Source organism: Tetrahymena thermophila (genome assembly GCF_000189635.1).
Source record: "Tetrahymena thermophila SB210 genomic scaffold scf_8254610, whole genome shotgun sequence".
In the NCBI taxonomy this organism is placed as follows: domain Eukaryota; phylum Ciliophora; class Oligohymenophorea; order Hymenostomatida; family Tetrahymenidae; genus Tetrahymena; species Tetrahymena thermophila.
The window spans coordinates 372,216-395,957 of record NW_002476380.1 but is presented as its reverse complement, the minus strand read 5'-3'; the positions used below and the strand labels follow the sequence as shown (position 1 = coordinate 395,957).

The 23,742-nt window shown below is 21.5% G+C and overlaps 9 protein-coding genes across 9 annotated transcripts; 4 read left to right on the top strand and 5 right to left on the bottom strand. All coding sequences in view use genetic code 6, as the record gives it.

Annotated features, from left to right (window-relative positions):
* Positions 1-421: 421 nt before the first annotated feature.
* TTHERM_00338450 (hypothetical protein) lies at positions 422-715 on the top strand (the record flags this gene model as incomplete). The annotated part of the gene is made up of 1 exon (XM_001017608.1): positions 422-715. The coding sequence occupies one exon, from the start codon at positions 422-424 to the stop codon at positions 713-715; it is 294 nt and encodes a 97-aa protein (XP_001017608.1).
* A 297-nt stretch (positions 716-1,012) lies between these two features.
* TTHERM_00338440 (anhydro-N-acetylmuramic acid kinase) lies at positions 1,013-2,298 on the bottom strand. The gene has a single exon (XM_001017607.2). It carries the CDS (start codon positions 2,269-2,271, stop codon positions 1,117-1,119), a length of 1,155 nt encoding a protein of 384 aa, XP_001017607.2. The 5' UTR covers positions 2,272-2,298; the 3' UTR covers positions 1,013-1,116.
* A 1,328-nt stretch (positions 2,299-3,626) lies between these two features.
* TTHERM_00338420 (FYVE zinc finger protein) lies at positions 3,627-5,146 on the top strand (the record flags this gene model as incomplete). Its single annotated transcript, XM_001017606.2, has 6 exons — positions 3,627-3,672; positions 3,728-3,814; positions 3,862-3,988; positions 4,057-4,156; positions 4,281-4,409; positions 4,532-5,146. The coding sequence occupies 6 exons, from the start codon at positions 3,627-3,629 to the stop codon at positions 5,144-5,146; spliced, it is 1,104 nt and encodes a 367-aa protein (XP_001017606.2).
* An 846-nt stretch (positions 5,147-5,992) lies between these two features.
* Positions 5,993-10,191, bottom strand: TTHERM_00338410 (hypothetical protein; the record flags this gene model as incomplete). The annotated part of the gene is made up of 11 exons (XM_001017605.2): positions 5,993-6,217; positions 6,313-6,514; positions 6,576-6,646; positions 6,739-7,125; positions 7,256-7,355; positions 7,488-7,678; positions 8,790-8,922; positions 9,048-9,256; positions 9,315-9,503; positions 9,625-9,979; positions 10,043-10,191. 11 exons carry the CDS (start codon positions 10,189-10,191, stop codon positions 5,993-5,995), a joined length of 2,211 nt encoding a protein of 736 aa, XP_001017605.2.
* Positions 10,192-11,491: 1,300 nt separating this feature from the next.
* On the bottom strand, positions 11,492-14,071 carry TTHERM_00338400 (DHHC zinc finger protein; the record flags this gene model as incomplete). The annotated part of the gene is made up of 11 exons (XM_001017604.2): positions 11,492-11,692; positions 11,747-11,858; positions 11,918-12,246; positions 12,315-12,502; positions 12,572-12,710; positions 12,883-13,099; positions 13,180-13,262; positions 13,370-13,419; positions 13,503-13,560; positions 13,646-13,827; positions 13,912-14,071. 11 exons carry the CDS (start codon positions 14,069-14,071, stop codon positions 11,492-11,494), a joined length of 1,719 nt encoding a protein of 572 aa, XP_001017604.2.
* A 1,037-nt stretch (positions 14,072-15,108) lies between these two features.
* TTHERM_00338370 (transmembrane protein) lies at positions 15,109-15,999 on the top strand (the record flags this gene model as incomplete). The annotated part of the gene is made up of 1 exon (XM_001017601.1): positions 15,109-15,999. The coding sequence occupies one exon, from the start codon at positions 15,109-15,111 to the stop codon at positions 15,997-15,999; it is 891 nt and encodes a 296-aa protein (XP_001017601.1).
* A 1,346-nt stretch (positions 16,000-17,345) lies between these two features.
* Positions 17,346-18,675, top strand: TTHERM_00338360 (small guanosine triphosphatase family Ras family protein; the record flags this gene model as incomplete). The annotated part of the gene is made up of 6 exons (XM_001017600.4): positions 17,346-17,604; positions 17,680-17,837; positions 17,913-17,995; positions 18,048-18,155; positions 18,222-18,324; positions 18,388-18,675. 6 exons carry the CDS (start codon positions 17,346-17,348, stop codon positions 18,673-18,675), a joined length of 999 nt encoding a protein of 332 aa, XP_001017600.4.
* Positions 18,676-19,693: 1,018 nt separating this feature from the next.
* On the bottom strand, positions 19,694-20,074 carry TTHERM_00338350 (hypothetical protein; the record flags this gene model as incomplete). Its single annotated transcript, XM_001017599.2, has 1 exon — positions 19,694-20,074. The coding sequence occupies one exon, from the start codon at positions 20,072-20,074 to the stop codon at positions 19,694-19,696; it is 381 nt and encodes a 126-aa protein (XP_001017599.2).
* Positions 20,075-21,624: 1,550 nt separating this feature from the next.
* TTHERM_00338340 (transmembrane protein, putative) lies at positions 21,625-21,997 on the bottom strand (the record flags this gene model as incomplete). The annotated part of the gene is made up of 2 exons (XM_001017598.3): positions 21,625-21,742; positions 21,801-21,997. 2 exons carry the CDS (start codon positions 21,995-21,997, stop codon positions 21,625-21,627), a joined length of 315 nt encoding a protein of 104 aa, XP_001017598.1.
* Between the last annotated feature and the right edge of the window lie 1,745 nt (positions 21,998-23,742).

Below are 23,742 nucleotides of genomic sequence, written 5' to 3'. Positions count from 1 at the left end.
AAAGCTTTTAAGCTGATAAATCTTATTATGATTGAGCTAGGTATCTGTTTCTATTTTTTTATTCATATAATTCCTTTTTCTACCTACAACTGCATTACAAACTTATTTTACTAATAATGCTTATGAATATATTTGATCTTTTGTTTTATTTATATTTTAAAAACAAGTATTTAATAAAGATTATTAATTTCAATGAAAGGAAATGAGAAGCAAGCAAAAGAATAAAATCTAGTTATATTAAAATAGTAATTGAAATTAGTTTAAAACCTGAAATAGTTATTTAAAATACTTATATATTAACTTGCATCTTTTAATAAATTTCAAAAATATCTTTTTAGCTAAAAACAAATTAAAAGATTATATTTAAAAGATAATTTAATCTTGATTATATTAAAAAGAAAAGAATAAGCTTATTTAGAACATGGGTGGCTGCAGTGGTAAAAATAACCCTAAAATGAAGATTTACATAGAGCATTCTACAGAATAGAATATTATAGAGGCTTATAATTTAACAAATTTGTAGATTAACTAGTAATTAAAGATTTAAGTTTCTGAGTAAATCAAATCAAATCAAAGCAATATATTTACAGTATATGTTATCAACCCTGGTCATAACCGCGAGTAAGTTTGGAGCATATAATAAGGTGATGAGTTAATTAGTTAATATAATATAAAGGATTTGATTGAGAAAATAAAAGATTTATCATAAAAATGAAAAATAATTCACAAAATACTGATCAGTCATTATAAAATAATGAAATAAAACAACTATGTAAAATAGCTTAAATTTTTGTTAACTATATAATATTTGTAATAAAGTGCTTTTAAATAAATTTAATATTATTTTTTTTTTAATAACCAAGTATTCATTTTAAATTAAATAAAGCATATTATGTGTATTTATAGCTATTTGTTTTCATTAAATTGTGATAATAAATAATATTCTGGTAGTTAATTTAGTTTTTTGGCTACGATTTAATTAATTAATTAATTTAATTTTAAAATCTTTTTTAAACACTGAAAAAGAAAATCTTATATTTACACCGAATAACATTCATTTATTATTAATACTAAAAATAATTAAAATTAACAGTATATTATAAACATTTGTGATTTTCAAATTAAATACAAACATCCCCCAATGTTGTCTTAGGAAGCCCCTGTGACAGACTTTAGGCAGTTAGGTAATTTTAATATTCTAAGAAATCCTAGAAATGCAAACAAAAGAGCTTCCTTAAACTCTACAATTAAATTATTTGGTACAATTACTTATACTTTAGTATCTCTAAGGTAAAAATTAAGTCTTTCAATAAAATATTTATTATATGCACCACCTCCTGTGGCTAAAACTTTTATATCATCTTCTTATTTACTATCATTAACTTTGATTTATTCAGCAGTAGTTTAAGCCATCATTTCAACAACAGTGTTTAATTTATCTTGTACAGACAAATCTTAATTTGCTTCTATTAATGGTAAAAAATCTTTTTCAACATGCTCTTTACCAAGAGATTTAGGTCCTGCCTTTAAGAAAAATTCTACATTCAATAACTAATTTAGTAATTCTTAATGTGTTTTACCTAACCTTGCTTCTTAACCATCAGCATCGTATTCTTTGTTTAAGTATTTTTTGCATAAGTAATTTAGTATCATATTTCCTGGAGATACATCAAAAGCCTTGCGAATTTGATTAATTTCATCAGATTAATTAATATCAAACGAAATATTTATTATGCCTCCAATATTCAGACAATATTTATATTCTGCAAACAATAATTTATCTCCAATAGGAACTAATGGAGCACCCTGACCACCAAGAGCTACATCTAAACTACGAAAATCACATATTGTGGGAATTTTGCAACTTGCTGCTATTGAAGAACCGTGACCAATCTATACTGTATATTGTTCTGATGGATTGTGAAAAACAGTATGCCCATGGCTAGAAACATAATCAACAGATTTATGATGAATATTAAATTTTTTAATAAATTTCACAATACTTTCTCCAATAAATTTTCCATATTCTCTATCAAACTTTGACAGCTCTACACCAGACATTTACATTGTGTTTATTAAATTACTTCTCATATTTTCATCGTAGGCTATTGTTTCTGCATTGATTATCTCGTAAGTAAAAGATTTAGAGTTAAAAGTCTACTTTTAATTTTCAAGATACTTAAATTTAAAGTATGCTAAATCTAATCCATCCAAAGATGTTCCTGACATTACGCCTATAATATTAAGAGTTTTTATTTAATTATCAGTCATAGATAATCCACTCTTATCAATAATATTATTAATTATAATTTTTTAAATAAATAAATTAAATTTTGATCAAAATATCTTTTTGCAAAAACCAAGCTAGTTGAATTAAATCGGATAAAATTACTTCACTTTTGATAATCAAATTTATATCTAAAATCAATGTATTAGAAATCCAATCATTCAAAAAATGATTATTCTTTTACAACTTTTTAATTTTATTTTTTTAAAAATTAATAAATACTCCTCATAAGTATTTTCTTTCAGAAATACTAATAACTTTCGCTGAAGATGAAGTGGCCGAGCGGTCTAAGGCGGTAGATTAAGGCTCTATTCCGAAAGGGCGCGAGTTCGAATCTCGCCTTCATCAGATTTTTTTTTAAATTGTAAACTTAAAAAAGAGTTTTATAAAAATGTAGTTTGATTAAATATTTATTTAAATAAATTAAAAAATATTTTATTTGGAAATGTAGTAAATTTGATTGCAAAAAAAGATAAAAAGTCAGATTAATTTACTAAATTATTTAATAAAAAATAAATAACTAATTTTTGTTTATCTAGCTGATCAGAAATATAATAAATAGAGATTGATTAGAGAGGATATTTTTTATTTAATTCAAACAAACCGACTTCAGTCAATAATATATTTATGAAAGTATAATATTTAAAATACTCATTGATTTTATGATAGATAGAAATAGATAAAGTGTATTTGATTATTTAAAGTTTTTGATTTTTTTTATTAAAGGTTTATTCTATAATTTTTTAGAATATGAAGATAAAATTGGAAATCTATTATTAAAATAATACCTTAAAAAAATATTCGGATAATAATTTATATTTTAAATTTACTTCAGGGTATAAAAAACCTTTTAAAAATTTGGAGCAAAGTCATTAAACTAACTGTATGAAAATTATTCTCTACTTTGGAATTGTTTTGAAGACAAAAGACAAGTTTAAAAATATAAATAATACTTGTTCTAATATTGATTCACTTAAAATTTATAATTTTTTTAAAATATTTATTTTTTAAAAATCAAAGATTATGAATAAGAATAAATTATTTTTTTTTTACATACATTTAATTTTTATAAATCTTTTTAATTTAAACAATAACCACGAATATGTTTTTGTGTTAAGTATTCTAAATTGTAAAATGCAAATCTCTTCACAATTTTTAATATTTTCAGTTTAATTCTGATTAATTAAATATCAATAATCTAAAATCATATCGAATAATTTAAATTGTCAAAAGTAATAAAAAGGTAAAGATACTAGGATTAAGAAAGAACATTTAAAATCAAAGTTTAAAAATTAACTAACTTGCTGAATTTACTTGTAAAATAATTTTAAGAAAGAAGATGGATCTAGATAAAAACCAAAGTGATTCATAGATTCTTTAAGAGTGTAATTGAAAATATATGATTGATTCAAATCTAATTTCAATTTTATAAATCCAAAGCTAATTTTACTGAACCAGCTCGCTCTGCAAAAAGATCTAAAACATAACCTCCAACAAGATAGAGGGGAAATTTTCTGATAGATGTTAGTAAATAAAACATTATTTTATCTATTTTAATAATTTCTGTTATAAAGTTAGAAGAGATTCTATAAATGTTGAAAATATAAAATTCAAAGAAAAAGAATATTGGAAGCAAAATGATTTTTGTAGTTTATGCGAAACGAAATATAATACAATTATGTTTGTGAAACAGCATCATTGGTAATTTATAAAATTGAATAAAAATGTTACAAAAACTATATAAATTGTTTTATCTCATATATTTTTAGTCGTCTTTGTGGTGAATCTGTTTGTAAAGAATGCTCTCAAAAAAAAATAAATGAGTAAAGAGTTTGTGATTTCTGCTTCTTAAAGTGCAATGACTATAAGGTATTATTAAAAATTGAATATAACTTAGATACATTCATAACATAGCTAGCAAACTTATATTATCAGATAGCATTAATTAGATTAATAGGAGAAATTAAAAAATATATATTTATTTAATTAAAAGTAAGCTTAGAGAAGAAAGAATGATTTGCAAAACATGGTTGAATAAATTGAAGGTCTAAAAATTGCAATAAATAAATATGACTAAAGTATAGTAGATATAAATGCATAAATATGCGCAAATTAAGAAAATGTAACAAATTTTTACATTATTTTTAATAACATCAATGATGTGATAAACTGAGTGAGTTAGTCATTGATTAATTTTCATCAAAAAATTAAAATTATTTATTTTATTATGTTATATGACTTTAGTAAAAAGAAGAATTGAAGCAATTCGCTTTAGAGGAAGGAGAGCTATAGCTTGAAGAAAAGAAGTTAACAGTTAAAATAGAATAAATTAAAGAAGATAATGACCAATAAAAGAGTTTATCTAAGAACTTAGAAAAAGAGTCAACATAAAATAAAACCAATATTACAGAGTTAAAAATTTAGATAAACAAATTAAATATTGATTTAGAATCAGTCAAACATAGTGTTGAATTGAAGAACAAAGAAATTGAAAATATCAAATAACTTCTCAAAAATGTTTAAAACTCTGTATTTATTTATTTATACATTTTCTATCTTTACTTTTAATATAACTTTTTATTTTTTAAATTTTTACTTATTTACAGTAAAGCTTCTAGGACCTCAGTGTCGTAAGATAAACATAAAACTAAGAATTTAATTAAAATGAAAACCAATATGCTTAAAGTTCTATTTATATAGGACATAAATCTGATGAAAGTACAATAGAGAGATACGAATACAACAGCGACGATTGATTAAATAATATTCTTTACTTATTTTATCATTAAATTTTGTATCTTTGTTAAAATGTTATTTCTTTATTATAAAATGTTTATAAATAATAAAATAAAATCATGACTAATTTTTAGTTAGAAACTTAACTTAATTTTAATCAAGCCAAAATATATTTTTGTATTTTAAAGATTTAATTGTATTTAATGAAAATTTAACCAAAAGAGAATTTAGGAAAAAAATAAAATAGAAATAGAAATTAATTATTGCATCTATTAAAAAAACTTTTCAACAACACAAATTAAAACATTAATTTTGTATGAATAAGAAAAATAATTTATGATTTAATTTGGAAAATTATTATTTTAAAAACATAGGTTTTTGATATTGAGTTTTCTAATAATTTTAAAAATATAAATCAGTTTAAGTAATTTGAAGAGTAATTTTATTTTAGATTATTTTTTATATCTTATATCGTTTTGTTAAAAATCTTTATTTTATTTTTAATAACTACCTTAACACCATATTAATAGTATAAAATTACAAGTTAAGACAATTTCCAGTTATTTTTGATGAAAATTTTTTTCTTGAATAACAAAATTAAATAAAAATATATTGATTAATTAAAATTGTTCCAAAGTATATAAATTTTATGATTAAGAATATAAATTTATTTACTTATATGGTTATTGTAAATTATAAAGATAAATAATATTCAAAATACAAATTAATAAATTTAGATTTATAATAATTTTAGGAAAAACATTTGTCTTTTAAATGGTATGTATGTTGATTATTTTTATATTTTTATTTATTTATTTGTAGTTGGGTTATTAAATTTAGTAGTAGTGGCTTTCAACTAATAATATAGAACAATTTTTCGTATTGTAAAAGGTATTTGGAGAATTTTATTTTTTTTATTCACCTAACTAATATTGCATTTTAACTTAAAAATAGTTTAAGATTAGGCTTTCAATGAACAAAAATCTTGGTGCAGTCATCAAGGTTGAACTTGTTAGGGTCTTGTGTTTTTTCAAAAAGCTTTAAGAAGTAATATTCGCTTTAATTCTTGTTCAATTCCATATCGATGTATTGCATAGCTCTAATAACTTAATCTTTAGTAACTTTAAGAGTTTTCTTAACATCTCCATTAAGAGTGAGCTAGTAATAGAGACCATCTCCATACTTTTTAACTTTCTATATTTTATTATAAGAAATTTGATTTAAACCAAGATTTTATCAGTTTTTGATAAGAATTAACAAATAATTTAATAATTTAATTAATTAATTACCTCAACTATTTCCTAAAATAACTTTTCTTCTTCTTCATGGGTGAAAATTTTAACTTTACCAATGACAAACCTTACTCTACTTTTTACTAATAAATTTTCTGCTTCCATAGTTTTTCTGAACTGAATCATTTCTTCTTGGTTGTCTTCTATTAAATAACGAGCTAAATTTTCAGCATCTTTTTCGTTTAATCCAAAAGGCTCTCTATGATAATTAATAGAAATTTTAAAATAAATTATTTTTAAGTAAAAATTAATTTATTTACTCAGTAAAGATATTGTAAAGATTTTCAATTGAGATCTTTCCCTTTGACTTTATTGGCTCCTTGAAAATGTACTATTTTTTTTTTTAAATTACTCATAAATATTTACTATTGTGAAATTTGTGAATTATTTTTTGTGGCTTTGTAATAAATATTCAATAATTACTTCGTTAACAAGTGTATCTATTGAGATCTTCTTTAAGGAGAGCTTGTTGTTGATAGTCTTGCATACTTCAGAAATTTGATCTGTAGAAACTGGAGCTACTGTTTTATAGGATCTCTTTTTAGCATTTTGACGTTCATAAATTTCTTTTTCTCTATTAATTTCTTGAAGAGTACGAACATATCCATTCTTAGTTCTCAAGAACATATCTTCATCTTCTTCAATGTGGGATAAACTACTAGGGTATTAGTAATTTTAGTAGTTCTTTGTTTGTTTTTCTACTATTCTCTCTCCAGGATTTTTATATTTACCATTTTAGGCTTGCTCCTAGTAGTTGTCACGCTCAATCTACAATTGCTATTTCTCTTATTAATGCTTCTTTTGATTTTCCTATATTTATAATATAATTATAAGTTATAAAAGTAGAAATTTTGTAGGCAAAGTATATTATTATTATTATGTCCAGTACTTATTTTCTAATTTATATAATGTTTAATATTGACAATCTAAATGTGCTTACTTGATACTCAAGTTCAAGGGCGGCTAACTTAGCTTCGAGATCTTAGTTGTGTAATTCTTAGTGTTCCATTTTCTTCAGTAGTTGTTATTCAGTTATAAGTCTTTTTTGATTTTTAAAAAGTATTGTTTTAATAAATTTTTGAATCTAAAATTTCTTTTGCTTTTTCCAAGACTTATGCAGATACATTATGGGGAGGCACACATAAATATTTAATGAAATAAAAAGTAAGTACCTAGTTTAATAGTCTTGTTCGAGGATTTTATAATGCTGGATTTAGAGTTTGGCTTTTGAGAGCTCTTCTTCTAAAATTTTTGTTTTGTTTTGTTATTCTGTAATTAAAGTTTCTTGTATTTATATTTATTATTATAATTTTTAGATTTAACTGGATCGCTTATAAATCTTCTCATCTATTTCATCTCTAACCTTTATGTTTTATATAAAGATCATTAAACATAACTAAGATAATCTTAATAATTCATTAGAACTTTAAAACATAAATCAGAAATAAAGGCAGTCATTGATAATTAAAATTATAGATTGGCTATTAATAAATTTCCACATAAAGTTGAAAGTTAGCATTTAAGTTATTTTTTGAACAAAAGCAATAAAAGGGGAAAAAGAGCCACAAAATTTTTGATTATTGACTTATAAAAAGACTTCCTAATCAAGATATTTTTCCTCCCTTTATTAGGGTTTTTTAAATATAGTTTGATGTCACAAAAATTTGACTGCTAAAATTTATTAACTAGTAGGGAATCAAATTTAAGCACTATTAAAAGAATTAAAACTGGATCAATACAATTATTATTTAGGTCTAGAGATTTTTTTTATATTCTCTGTCTAATCAGCATATCTTCCCTTTAATTTTTTTCACTGCATCTGAAAAATTAATGCAAATTGTAAAGTAAAAAAAGTTAATTGGAAGAGTATAGAAAAGTATTATGAAAATTTGTAAAATAATTTAAGGGATTAAAAATAAAACAATGAATGCTGAGCTAGTCTTACTAAGAATTTGAATGAATTAGTTTCTTTTTGTTATATATTTTAAGCCCAATGCTAAAAAAAATTATATTTATATATGAACCGAAAATTAAAGCTACTGATCCATTATTTTGAGGTAATTAATGGAATTAAATTTATAATTTTTTAATAACTTATTGATAGCTTTTATGCTTTAATTTTATTCAGGAAAAAAGGGATATTTCTTAGCGCAGAAAAAAAAATAATAAATAATTAATAAATTAGCTATTTGATTTATTATCTTAGCTATGTGGGGCTTTAATTTATCTCATTAGCAAAGTAAATTAAGTAAAATTTTATTTGTGTTCACAAATTTATATTAATCTATTTGCTTGCTCTCAAACACAAGAAATACAGTAAGTATTTATTCCCCTTTACCATTCAATTTATTCTTATATACCAATCCTAATGTAAACGATTTCCTTGAAAAATCACAATCCAAAAATATCATCATAAAATATAATCTTATGCAAAGTATTAACAGCAGAATTAAAAATAATTTTAAAAATAATACTTCCAACTCCTAGCATCGTTATTAAGACTAAATGAGCTGAGCAGCGAGCTCATAATTTTCTTATTTTAATTTGTCCACAATTTGATTTAATAAAAATACTTTCCCTTCTTTTTAGTAAGATGTCTCATGATGCCTTTCGATAATAAAATTTCATTAGTAATAATGCTGATAAGAATTTTATAGAATTAAATAAAAAATATATATAATAGATATAAAAAGGCTTCTTAATTTAGAAAAAAAATTTTAATTCTGGATTACTAATCACTCCTTTGTTTCTCTCTCTGCATCAAATCTATCTTAGCCTTCAATCTAAGTGTTTCTTCTATATAGCATTTCAATTATATCTCTAGCTCTTCAATTCTAGTTTAGCGAACTGACCTTTTCAAACTTTATATTTCAGCTTCTTTTTAATTTATTTCGTCTTTTAAAATCTTTTGCTCTTTTTTTAGGGTCATTATCAGTAAATTCTAAATAATTTTAATAATAAAACATTTTATCCCCATAAATCTTGGAAATTTTTATTACATCTGCTGCTGGTTGTGACAAGAGGGTAGTTTACCCACTATTTTAAGATTATTCAATCTCATAAAGTAATTTTTATTATTTATTATTTTGCTTTTAAAGCTAAATTATTTAAGTTTTAAGTTTCGTATTTTCATTTTCTAATTTATTGCATTTCTCTTTAACAATTAGTGTGCCTTCATATAAAACCTCCTAATATTTATATTCATTAAAATATCAAAATTTTAAAAAAAGCATTTTTTAAATTATAAAAATTAATTAATCATCAATTTATTTATTATATTTAATAAGTAGAATGTTGAGTTTTATTTACTTTCGCCTTTTTGATATTTTTTGGCATCAGTTTTTTCATAGATTTAGTACTATCGATATCAATAATGTTCATCAACGTATTAGAAAACCCAATAGTTTATGAAGATTTAGCATTATGTAAAGTTTTGTTTGCAAAAAAAAATTTATTTGACTAAGCTTAGGTGTTTGATAAAGGAAGAGTATTAGCTTCTTCATTATTATTTTAGAAGAAGTTTTACTGTTGCAAGTGTTATTATCCTGCAACAGATTTGTAGCTTTTTGCAGACTAAGGATGTTATGGAACCTTTTGAATAAACTATTTATCGGATGGTAGAAAAAACTATTTTGGCTCAATATTAAGATTATTTCGAATATTTCTTTTTTTTAAGTTAAAATGCATTTTATTCAATAATTCAAACCACTAATAATAGTAAAATTACTTATGATTCTCTTTATGCTTTTCATTTAGTTAGTTGTTTTCATTTTGTGTTTACTGATTTTGCTAATAGTTTTTATTACTTGTGACTTGAGCACTCATAGGCCTCATTTGAGTTTTTCTTTTCAGCTTTACAATTTAATAAAATTTCATTAACTTATGAGTGAAATGCTGGAGAGTTAAATTACATTTTATGAAGACCCGCTATAATTGTTATCATTTTACAACAAATTTCTATTCTCAAAGTGAGTAATGTCCCTATATTATTGATGAGAATTAAATTTAATACTTTTTTGCACTTCAAAAAAGTTAAAGATAATAAATTCTACATTTATAACTTTTGACTTAGTATTGCTTTGTGATGCTAATTATTTACAATATTTGGATAATAATTGAAAAAAATTAATATAATTGATCTGAGGTTTGAAAAAAGTAGTATTATGGTGTGTTTTATTCAAAAAAGATATTTATGTGTTATAATAAAGATTAAATCCAGAATTTTTGAAACTTAATTTTATTTAAGCTATAAAATGTTATATTCTAAAAATACTACCATTTAAGACGCTCTGTAATTAAAAATATCAATTCCTCATATATTTTTAGAATAGTTAAAAGTATATATGTTGAATCTATTTATGATACTTTAGGATATTACAAAGATTTTAATTTTGAAATTTATTTTTAATTTGTAAAATGTAGTTTTTTATTTACAAAAATTAAAAAATTTAAATTTCTATGACATCAAATGAATATTTTGTTTTAGAAATATTTTAGAATTAATATAAATTTTATTAACATAATTGAATTATCTAATTTATTTGAATGCCATTTGAAAGTTATGCTGTCAAATTATTTTAATAATTTTGTAATAAATGATTTATATACACTTAACTTCAAATGGCTATTGAATTATTTCAAAAAAAACAATTTATTAAGCCTATCTAGATATAGATCATTTTTGGCTGCCTTGCTTGTCATTCTTTACAATTTAATCTAATTTATATTGGCTTCTATAAAGCTCTGGTTATTTGAGGATTCCTTATCCTAATGTAAATTTTCAGTCCCTCACATTTAACAATCAAAATTAAATAGAAATAAATATTCCCAATCAGTTTAAGAAATTTTAGGATATATGAATAATTTAAATGAAGAAATTAATTTCTATTTAGATGAAAATAAGTTTATTAGTTAAATTGATTTTTTTACAAAGTAGATAATAGATAGATGTACGAGAAAGAGATGTACTTACTATATAAATAAGAATTTTAATTAGACATATTTTAGAATTAATATATATTTTGTTGTTATATTATAATTTATTAATTTTATTTGTTGATATTTGAAAGTTATTAGTTGTTAATTAATTTAATAATTTTGTTATAAATACCTTATTTACTCTTCAACTGATTGTTGAATTATTATAAAGTACCAATTTTTAGTCCTGTTTAGGTTCTCATAAAACACTATTCTCTTCATATTTTGGGTTTTTAGAGTTATTAACTAACATGTCAGCACAATTCTGCAACATACTTCTCTTACTACCAGCCTTTACAATTTAATCTAATCTACTTTGGCTGCTAAGAAAACTTTGACCATTTTGACTTTCATCTTCACCAAAATGTGTTTATGCTAATTTAAAGGAATCTTCCATTTCCTGTTTTAAGTTAATACAATTGTTAGATTTAGATATATAAGATCTTTATATTACCTTTTCTATTTTAGTAGACTCTGAATGAGTTAATTTAGTTTATTATTTTGAATATCTCTCAAGTTATGTCTATCCGTAGCAAATATTTTGGATTTGAATAAACAACAAAATGCTTTTTTTATAAAAATATTTTTATTTTTAAACCATAATTTTCTCAAGGTTTAAATTTACCTAATAGGAATTACAAAAATCCCTAGTATAGTCAAGGAATATATTGAGAAAATCATTAAGAGTAGTTCAGAAATTTATTAAAAGTTTTCACTCTTAAATTGGCCAACAAAAGCATATTGAGAGTTTTAATTGGCATGCTTATGCGATAGAGCAAAAGAGTTCAGGATAATCAGATAAATGACAAATACCCACAAAAAGAATAAAAAAGTAAAAAATATCAAGTAATTGTCTGCTCCAATGCAGTTATTAACCCAAGGACAATGATGATCATAAACTTTTACACACCTCTAGCAAAAATAGCAATGTTTAGATCTTTCAGGTCTGACCAGCTATTAATTTTATTATTTTATTCGAATTTTTTAAAATTAAAAATTTGAATAAATAAAAATATAAATACATTGCATTCAGAACAAAGAATAGAGTAGTCGTATTGACACTTTTTGAAAAGCTCCAGCATATCTTTTCTATCCTTCTATTTTTTAAAATATCCAGGATTTTTGTGACTAACTATGCACAGAAGAATTATATTTAAAAAAGAAAGGCAGTAGAAAGCTATACACATAGGATCTTTGTCTTCTTCAAGAACTTTTAAAGATAGAAATTAATTCATTTTATTTGCTTGTCGTTTTTAATTTATGCTATTAAATATTTTACATGGAAGCACAAAGAAAAGATTTCCCAGAACTATGCTAAATATTAGAAAGGAAAAGATTAAAATCATTCGCCTTTTTTAACGTGGAGGTGAGAGCGGAAGACGTAAATTACAAAACTCTTAAATTGAGAATTCATCTTTCTATTTTAAAAAATTACATAAATTTTAATTAAAAAAAAACTTAGGATGTAATTTACAAAAGAATTTACAGTGAGTAAATCATTAATTCTGAAAACAAATTAAAATTTTAAATTATATTTTTGCATTTTTGTATGTAAAAGAAATAATATTTATTTATGTATGAATGTTTTACTAGCATTTAAGCCAATCTATAATATTCTTTCTGCTCAGCGAGTTCATAAGGTAAATTTCCTCTTTTATCCATAATATTCTTTTCTGCTCCGGCTATAAGTAATCTTCTAGCTATTCTAGTATCAGTTACAATGTGGAGAGGAGATTGTCTTTCTATTATATCCTATTTGTTTACATCAGCTCCCCATGATATCAAAAACTAGCATGCATATTCAGAGCTATTTATTGTTTTTTTAATTTATTATTTTGAACTGCCATTAAAATAAAAAATATATTCTATTTTAATTTGTGATTTTACTCAGAAAATACAGCCCAATATAATGGAGTTTTTTCTTCATCATCTAACTCTTCAATATCAAAGCCAAGCTATTTAAAATAATACTAAAAATAATATTTTCAATTTTGCTCACAAAAACAAAATGAATCTTGATATTATAGCAAGAATATCATGAATCTAAAGTGTAAAATATATAAGAAAATCTAATTACTAAAATTAAAGGACTATCTCCTTAGGCTGCTGAGTGCATCACATTCAATCCTGATCATTTATTTTAGTTTTAAATAAAATTTTCAATAACTTTTTAATAGTGTTTGACATAATAATGTTTAAAAATATTATACCCGACTAATTTTTTGCATACATATCAGCTCCTTTTTCAATTAGATATTCCACCATTATCTAAAATTTGAATTACAAAAAATAGTTTTTATTATTATTCTTAAGCACTTATTATAAATTTTCTAAAAATATCATAATTTGGTACTAAATCACCGTTAAAACATGCCACATGAAGAGCAGTAAATCCATATCTATCACCCATATTTATATATTTTTAAAGAGTATTTTTATCATAAGAATTTAATCCCTGATTCACTTAGGTCTGAACGTAATTTAATATAAACTTGACCAATTCCATGTTTTTATAAGTAACCATCATAATCAAAACTTTTAATAATTTGTTAAAAATAACTCAAATGTTGTTGAATTAAATAAAATCCATTTTCTAATAATTCAAAGAAAAATTTGTACAAGAAGGAGTTTCGTCATCCTTAAAGGCTGAAACTATGTCTAAATAAGGGAATTCTTTTAGTATAGATTTGAATTCTTGAAAATATTTTTCTTAAGCGCAATCAAAAAGTCTTTAAATAATATTTTAAGATTTATCAGTTGAGCATGAAAAATTGCTCATTTATTTCTAATTTTTATCAATAATTCAATGAAATAGGCTTATTTTGGATATCAATATCAAATTATTTATTTCTTGATATCAAATATAATTAGGACAATCGATATTATTTAATTACTTTCTTTTATTGATTCACCTAATACTCTAAATTTAATAGAAAATTTTTACTATTTAGTTTAAGTTAACATTATTTGTATTTCTTAATAATACATTTATTATTCCAAATATAAATACTTGAGCATTCGTTTACATTCATTTATAACGTTAGAATTAAATGTTAAATACAACAAACCTTTTTCATTAACTAAAATTATATTTTTTTTCTACATTAAAATATATGATTTTTATTTAAAAAAACAAACTCAATAAATAACAAAAATAAAATTTTTTTATCAGAAAATGCAATTTTGAAGTTATAGCTTATTTATATAAAATTTAGGGAAATTTTTAACTTTATAGGTTTATTTATATATAGTTATAGTTGTATATTTAAAACTTCTTATAATCATCATTTAAAAATATTCATAAATAATATTTATTAATAACTTAATAGAAAAATTAACTTATTTTAATTAAAACAATAATAAATAATTAATTCAAAAAATAAAAATAATTTTAATTGATTTAAATATTTTTAAAATTAAAATTAAAACAAATTTAACTTAGTCATCTTAAAAAATAAAAACATTAATGATTTATTTTTATTTTTTTATTTTTTTATATTAAAAATGGCAATTTAGATAGCATATAAACACTATTTTAATATGCAAAAACTATTGTATTTTATTGAACTAGTCATGCTTTTAAAAAATCTATTTATAGATTAATAAAAAATATTATAAAATTATTTAAATTTTTATAAGAATTCAATATCTCTCACTTTATTTTTAATTTTATTGTAAAACTTTACATAAAGAAATAAAAATTCTGGATACATTTTACTTTAAAAGTAGAGCAATTTATTTAAAATTTAAAGTAAAATTAATTAATAATACAATTTAATTATTTAAATCATTTTCACAAATAAAAAAATTAAAAGAATGAAAGTTTTGTATATTTTAATAATAAGTTTTTTGCTCTTATCCTCAATTAATACAAAGGAGCCTAATAATGAGAAGGGAAACTCATCTGAAAAATCTTTATTAAATTCTTTTAATGATGACTAAATCCTCTAAAGTCATGGATCTTTTATTGGTTCATTTATTTCTACTTCAGTTTCTGAAATAGGAGACAAGACATTTATAATGACAGCAATACTTTCTTCTAAATATAATAGATTTTGGGTATTCGTTGGAAGTGTTGGGTCCATGCTTATAATGACTTTAATATCTTGTCTTCTTGGTTCTCTCACTGAGTATTTTATACCTTTAGTATATGTTAAGTTTATATCTAGTGCACTATTCTTAATATTTGGTCTTAAAATGCTTTATGAGGTTTACACTGATACTGTAGATGATGAAGATGACGAAGCAGAAGAAGAAGTAGAAGAGCTTGAAAAAAGGTTATCTAAAATAGTGACGAAACCTAAAACAGAGACAGATTAGAATAATGATTTGAAAGAAAAATCCACTTCAGATAAATAACAAAATAACTAAGCAAACTCTTAAGAAAATGAAAAGAAAAAAAAGAAAAAATAAATTAAAGGAATAGCTGCTCCCGGTTATGTAATAGCTATGCAAACTTTTGTTTCTAATTTCTTTGGAGAATGGGGAGACAAATCATAAATTTCAACAATTGCAATCAGCGCCTCATATGACTTTGTATTTGTCTTCTTAGGAACAGTTGTAGGATAAATATTCTGTATTCTACTTGCCCTCATTGGAGGATAAGTTTTAGCAAAGTAATTCTCTGAAAAAACAATGGCTCTGTTAGGTGGAATTCTTTTCATTATTTTTAGTTTTATAACTTTATACACTACGTTAAATAAATGAAATCCTTTCGAAAATATACTAATAATATAATTAAACAGTTCCAAAACTAGCCAAGTTGTACTGTAAACATTTTTTTGTATATCAAATAATATTGTTTTACATCTAAAGTCCTATTAAATAAAACCTTTAATTACTTTATTTAATTTATGTTTGTTCTACTTATCATTTCATTTTTTAATATTTTATATCTATGATTAATTAAATAAAACTTTTAATTTTTGTTCTTTAAATTCAACTTGATTGTAACAGTTTTTTGATGTCCACATAAATTTATATAAATGATAATGAATTGGTTTAATATACTTATCATTAAATGTTCAGTCTGAGTTATAATAAATTAGCTTTTTTAAGTTGTATATGTTAATTAAATTAAAAAATTGATCTTGATTATAATGATTATACATGCTCTTATAATTAAGTTAATTTCAAATATGCTTTTATTTTAATTTAATAAGATTGATTTTGATAGTAATGATTATTTATGGATGGTCTTGATTGCAATGATTATACATACTCTTATTATTAGACTTATTTCTAATATGCTTTTATTTTTATTAAATAAGATTGTCTTGATTATAAAGATTATATAAGAATTGTCTTGATTGTATTGATTATATACTTTTATCATTAAGCTTAATTCAAATATTTTTACATACTCTTATTATTAAGCTTATTTCAAATATGTTTTTATTTTTATTAATCTTATATTATTAATATTCCAATTAAATTTAGGAAATTTAAAATAATCAAAGAAGACAGAATTTTAAGCTAGTTTTATAAGTTTTTTTAAAAATTTTATTTATAAGAGCAAATAATTAAAAGTAATTATTCTTTGTTATTTTGTTTGATTATTGTTTTAAATATTTATTTTAAAGTCATTTTTGTTACGTTGAAAATACTTTTTAGGAAAAAAAAAGGAATTTTTTACAGCAACTATTAATTATTTGATAAAAAAAAAATTTATTTTTGGGCTTAACTTAAATCTGAAATATTTGTTGATCTTGAAATTTATAATAATTTGAGGGGAGAGAAACTCTTAAATCTTGGCATGCATAAGGTGATATTAAAATAGTTGATCAATAGGTAAGTTACTCATCCTATAAATATGAAAATATAGATAAAATAAAAACATATGATAGTGTAAAAAAGTAAATGATGATGATGTCATAGCAAATGAAAAGAATAATTAATGGTAGTCTTGATTACAAAATAAGAAAATAAAAGTAAAGGTTAAAATAGTTGATGAAAAAATTATATCCTTTTTTAGAAGATCAGCATTCGCTTATCAAAAATAAGAGAAATTAGCTAGCGTAAAAGAATTTTTAGAAATATGAGTAATAGTTTAGATGATAAATTATTTGGTTAAATTATAAATTAATTAATTGATTAATTGTTTATCAAGCAAATTAGTTAGTAATTTTGCAAAATTAAAAAAAAATTAAAAATTCAAAATACCCTTTAAATACATATCTTTATTGATTGATTATAAGCAAACATACAAACAAAGAAAGTAAGGACTCAACATAGATAAAATGCTCACACAGTCAGAAATGAATAATTAAAATATTGGTTTTTTGATTAAAACAATCATCGTCGGTGATGCATGTAAGTGCTTTTTTATCAAGTTTGTTAAAGATTTTAAGAAGTAAATTAATTTTTTTTATCCATATAACAAAAAAGCTGTAGGAAAATCAAGCATATTAAAGCGCTTTACATAAAACGAGTTTTAAGATACTTATAATGCCACTATCGGTCTTGAATTCGAAAGCAAAGATGTTACTATTGAAAGCGATAATTAAGAGGAAAGCTCTAAAATAACACTTTAAATATGGGATACTGTAAGTGATATAAATAGCTTTTTAAATTAATTTATAAAGTAATACTTTATTCAAAACTTAAATTTATTAAAATAGGCAGGATAGGAGTCTTTCAGATCTATTGTTAAATCTTTTTATAGAAACTCTGCAGCTGTCTTACTTGTTTATGATACTAAAGTGTAAGAAATTATTCATTTAATTGAATAATAAATTATTTCTTTTATTTTACAGGAGAAAATCTTTTGAAGGTTTGAAAATTTGGATAAATGAAATTAAAGAAAACTCTCACAATGATGTTATCATAGTTTTGATTGGAAATAAAAAAGATGAAGAATAGGAGTAAATTTATTTATAATTGGAAATAAATAGTTAAATTAATTAACAACATTCTCAATAAAATTTTAGCGAAGTTAAGGTAAAAGAAAGGGAAATATAAGATTTAATTTAAGAGTATAACTTAGCCTATCACTTCTTTACTTCAGCAAAGAATGATTATAATATTAAAAAAGTAAGTGCATTACAATTTTATAATTATAAATGTAAGTGAAAATTTTTATTTTATTAAATTTAGTCTTTCGAGTATGTTGCTACTGAGGTATATAATAGATTTATAAAGGATAAGCATGAATTAAAAAACGGCATTAGATCAAGCACAAGAAGCTTGTCTATTGATAATAACAAAGCAAGAGAGCTCTAATAATAAATCGATTAATAAGAATCTAGTCAACCAACACCTACTCATAAATACTCTATAAAAAATAAAATAAACGATAACTCAATTAATAATCAATCATCTAATAAAGAACATCTCATCCCTAAAACAGAGACTGAAAAACCCAAAAAAAAAGGATGTTGTTGAAATTTTTATTTATTTATTTAGTAACGAAATTAGATTTGGTTGGAAAAGAAGAAAGAAAGTATTAGAATATATCAATAACAAATTATTTAATTATGTAAAAGTTATATATAAACATTTGTAATAAATATGTATTTATTTCCACAGTTAATTTATAAATTAAAGATTATTCGTATCAATCAATTTCTCTCTTCATTTTTTAAATTTAATAAGCAAAATTTTTAGTTTTTTAAATCCCATAATTCAAGAAAATCTAATTTTATATGAATTATGTATGTATAATTGAATCAATTAAATTACTAATTTTAAAGCTGTATTATCAGAAATATATATGTTGGTAGAAAATTATAAATTGATAAGCATATGCTAACCTGTATATTAAAATATTCTAAAAATCTCATTAATTAATAAATATAAAATTAAAAAAATATTTAATTTAATCTTAATTTTTTATATTTTTTTGTCTGAATAAATAATTTTTTTTTTGTTAAATAATAAGAAAAAATATTAATAATAAAGATTGAGGATGTATGGAATTATTTAAAATTGATTTGAGATTTAAAAAAGTAAATTTAAAAAAATTTTTTTCATAAAATTTCAACAAAAATATATTATATTTATTTATTTTTTTAGATTTGATTAAAAAAATATATTTAGATTTATTTTTTAGATTTGATTAAAAAAATATATTTAGCTTTTATTGAAAGAAGCACTACAGCTTAAAAATGATATTTTCAGAATGAAATTCTAGAAGTATATGATTGAAAAATTTAATGAAAAAATCTCTTAAACAAAATATTCTAATTTTATGGTTCGTTTTAAGGTATTTTGAAAGAATTAATTAATTAAAAAATATTATTTTATCACTGAACAATTCAAAAAATTTAATGTTTAATTTTATAGTTTCAAATTAAAAAAATTTTTTTTGACTAAATTATACTAATTCATACTTAAAGGGAAAAACATAAAAATAATTTCAATAATTTATTTAATTTTTATGATTATTGAATACTGGTAGGTCTCAGAAATAGCAGAAAAATTCCTTAATTTTATCTTAACATGATGTGACTTATCCTTTTTGGACACAGTTTTACTCTCCATTACAGCAACTTTTAACTCTGGTACTTCCACAAGGATAACCTTATTTTCCATTTTCATTGTATGCTAAACATTCCTTCTTGCACCAAGGTTGTACATCAGGGTTAAATATGACAATACGTGGACTGCCTCCTTGAGGGGAGGTTCCTAAAAATTAATCCTTAGCTGGGAATTCTAAATTCCTGTATTTAGAAAAGTTATCTCTATCAAGGAAGCTTTGTACTACTTAGCAATTAGCATTATTCATTAGAGCAAAGAGAACAAGGCCTAAAGTAAGTAGTATTTTTGATTGTTTTGATAACATTTTTGTTGGTTATTTTTGATATTTATTATTGATTTATTTATTTAAATATTTATTTATTTTTTTGAGAGGATCTACTGATATAAAGCATTTAATAAACATGATAAACAAATTTAATTAGATAATTATTTAAATTTATAAATAAGAAAAGCTACAAGTTTGAGAATAGAAGTAAGAATAGAATATAACTCCATTAATTATTAGTTCTATTTGGAAAATTTTTTAATTCAGTAAATGTTTGTTTTTAACTTAAATGTGCAAATTTAATGTAATTAATTTAATTATTATACTGATAGCCTTTTTATAAATTTGTTTATCATTAATTTTATTTGTTAACTGATTGTGTAATTGATTATTACAATCTAATGAAAATTAACTAACAGATGATAACAATATAGAGTATTTTAAAATAAAATTCTACAATCCAAATTTAGTAATATATTTCAAGCAAGTAATATTTAAACATATCTCCAAGCTTTTAAGACAAATAAATTCCTGGTAGATTAAGATCTATCTATCTATTTATATATTAATATTAATTTGAGAATTTCTTTAGTTTCATATTATTCCTACTGATCCAAAATAAATAAGTAAAAACATTAACCAAGTAAATTTTTATAAATTTTTTCATGATATTATAATAGGCTTACGGCATATTAAGTGAAGCAAATTATTCTAAACAAAAATTTATTTTGTGAGAATTAACTTATTGGACAATAAGCCAAGTGAAAAACTATTTTATTAATTTTAAGTTTTTTCTCGGTATTGGTATTTGAGATTAAGAGAAAATTCACCATTCTATTTTTTTTTCTGTTTGTGCTGAATAAATTAATTAATTAATAGAATATTTTTGTACTTATAAAATTACACCCTGAAATGTTCACTAAAATTTTGTATTTTTAATAAATTTTTGTGTATTCCTTAAATTTTGTTACATTAAATAACCTAGTTTTAATAAATACTTAAGTCTCTAAATATATATTTATGTGTCTTTTTTTCAGTCTGATATATTAATTTGCTGAGCAATTTATTTCCTATTTATAATCATACATTTTGCTTATCAGTTAAAAAGCTATTGTTTATATTTTAAATGGTAACATATTTAGATGTTTAATCAAAGATGATTTATCTTGATAAGGAAAATGAATGAAGTTTGATTAACTCAAATCGCTTATTTATCATTTATAAGCTAATTTTGAGAGAAAAAAAGCTAATTTCAACAATATTTAAATTCATCCAAATAATTTAAAATTGATTTATTTATTTATTATTATGTTGTTTGGATTGGTATTTTAGTAAAAATTATAAATTATACATGAAATTTATAAATAATTGAAAGATATATAAATTAGTTAATTAATAAAAACTATACGAACCAGCACATTTAATAATTGTTCAATCATAATAAAAAGTTATGAAGGACTGACTTATTTTAGTTTTTACTTAAAAATTGTTTACTTTCTAAGTAATAAAAGAATGAAAAATTAACATATAATTATTATTTCTTTCTTTCAGTATTATTTTCATTTAGCAAGCAAACTTTATAAACGTACTCATTCGTCGCATGTGAATTATTTTTTTTTAATGTTGCAGGCTTTCATACCCCACTTATCAACACAACTAGCTTCATTTTTACAACATATTACATAGCTTGCTCCACAGTTATATCCCCTTATGTATGTATAAAAATCATATTTATTTTATTTGAAAACTAAAAATAATTTTTTACCCTTCATTTGTGCATTTCGCTAAACATTGACTGGAACTTCTATACTAGTTAAATGCTTTATTTTCCTAATTAAATTTATGCTCTTTTTTGAAAAACATATTTTCTTGTCCGACCTAGCTGTAATTAATGATGCCAACTATAGCTATAAGGAGTAATATTACTACTGAAGTTAAAATTGTAACTTTTTTATAATTCATAATTATCAATTTTTAAAATATTGTTTGGTTGATTTCTTCGAAATTTGAAATTGATAATAATTGTAATTAAAGCGTGGTTATTTTTATAACTAAATTAACAAAATTTATGCCTAGCTACCTTTAAATTAAAAATGCAATTAATAGTAAATTATTAATCTTCAAAATACTTATATCAATCAAAGATATTTTAAATAAAATTTATTTATCTATAAGTAGTGATTTATTCTGAATTTAAGAAAAGTTAGAAGACATAAACTGAAAAAGAAATGTTTAGGCTATAAAAAAAAACATTAAATAAAAGTTATTTTTGTTTTATGAATGTAGTTCTATTTTTAAATATTCTAACTAATACTAAAAATTTATATTTTTTACTATCTTTGATTGAACCTTTTTTTAAAGTATATTTTTAATTTATTATAAATATACATAAATTTATTATTTTAAAATTATTATTATTTTTTTGTATGTATTTTGTTAAGTTATGAAAGAATATTTGCTATCTTTAAAAATATACTTTATGGATTGATTCTTAAATAGCTTTCTATTCAGATTTTGAATTCCTTTCTTATTTAAATATGCAATTCAAATTAAATTTAATCTAAATAAAAAGATAATTTTAAAATATTAAATATTCTTTTTAAACAATTTTAATCCATCACCTAGCATGCATGAAATATAAAAAGATAGAAAATATTAGAATATTTAAGAATTAAAATAATGTAAAAATAAATTATTAAAAATTATTTTTAGTTATTTATTTATTTATTACTTTATGATAGAGTATTTTTTTTATTTAGAAATATAATTAATTTATTTAATATGCAAGTAGTTCTTTAAGGCATCACTTAATTGTTATTTACTTTTTGACTTATTTTCTTACTAAAATATTTATTTTAAATTAAATAAATGTTATATTTACTTAATTAATTTAGTTTTAACTATTAAATATTGTAACATTTTATATGTATTTAAACAACCTTTATTAAAAAGTAAGTTTATTTTATTTTTTTAAATTATCTATCTAAATTGATCAGTAAAATTAATATTTAAACATTATTTTTTTAAATTTTTTTAATAAGCTATGAACAATATTTGTTTTATTTATAGATTTTATGAATTTATTTAATAATTAAGTATTCATAAATAAATTTATTAAGCATCACTTACTTTGTATTTACTTTTTAAATTTTTTGTCTTTAAAATGTATTTGAATACCAAAATTCAAAGTAATTATTTCATTTAGAAATAATTTTTTAAGATAATAAATCATAATATTTTTACACTCAAAAATTGATTTATGTATTTTATTTATTTAAAAAATTATCATGAATTAATTCTTTTTCTCAAAATATACTGTGAATAGAATTTAAAAAAAATAATAAAATAATTTGATTTATTTTTAATAATTTATTCTCATTTTTAAAAATTATTATATAATATTTCAAAAAATTTTAAAATTAACAATAATTGAATTTCATTTTTACCAAATTTATGGAAGTTCTCTATTATGAAGATTAATTTTTATCTTCATATTTTTAAGATAAAAATGAAATTTTTGATGTATTAAATTTAATCTTTTTAATGTCATTTTTTAATGAAATACTTAATTATTGAAAGGAGTGTAGCAAAATTATCAGCAAAATGAATGAATAATTTTAAACGAAGATTGTATCCTAAAAAATTTAGTGCCATACTAATACATAACATGAGTTTTTAAAGATGATATATTTAATTTAAAAATTTAA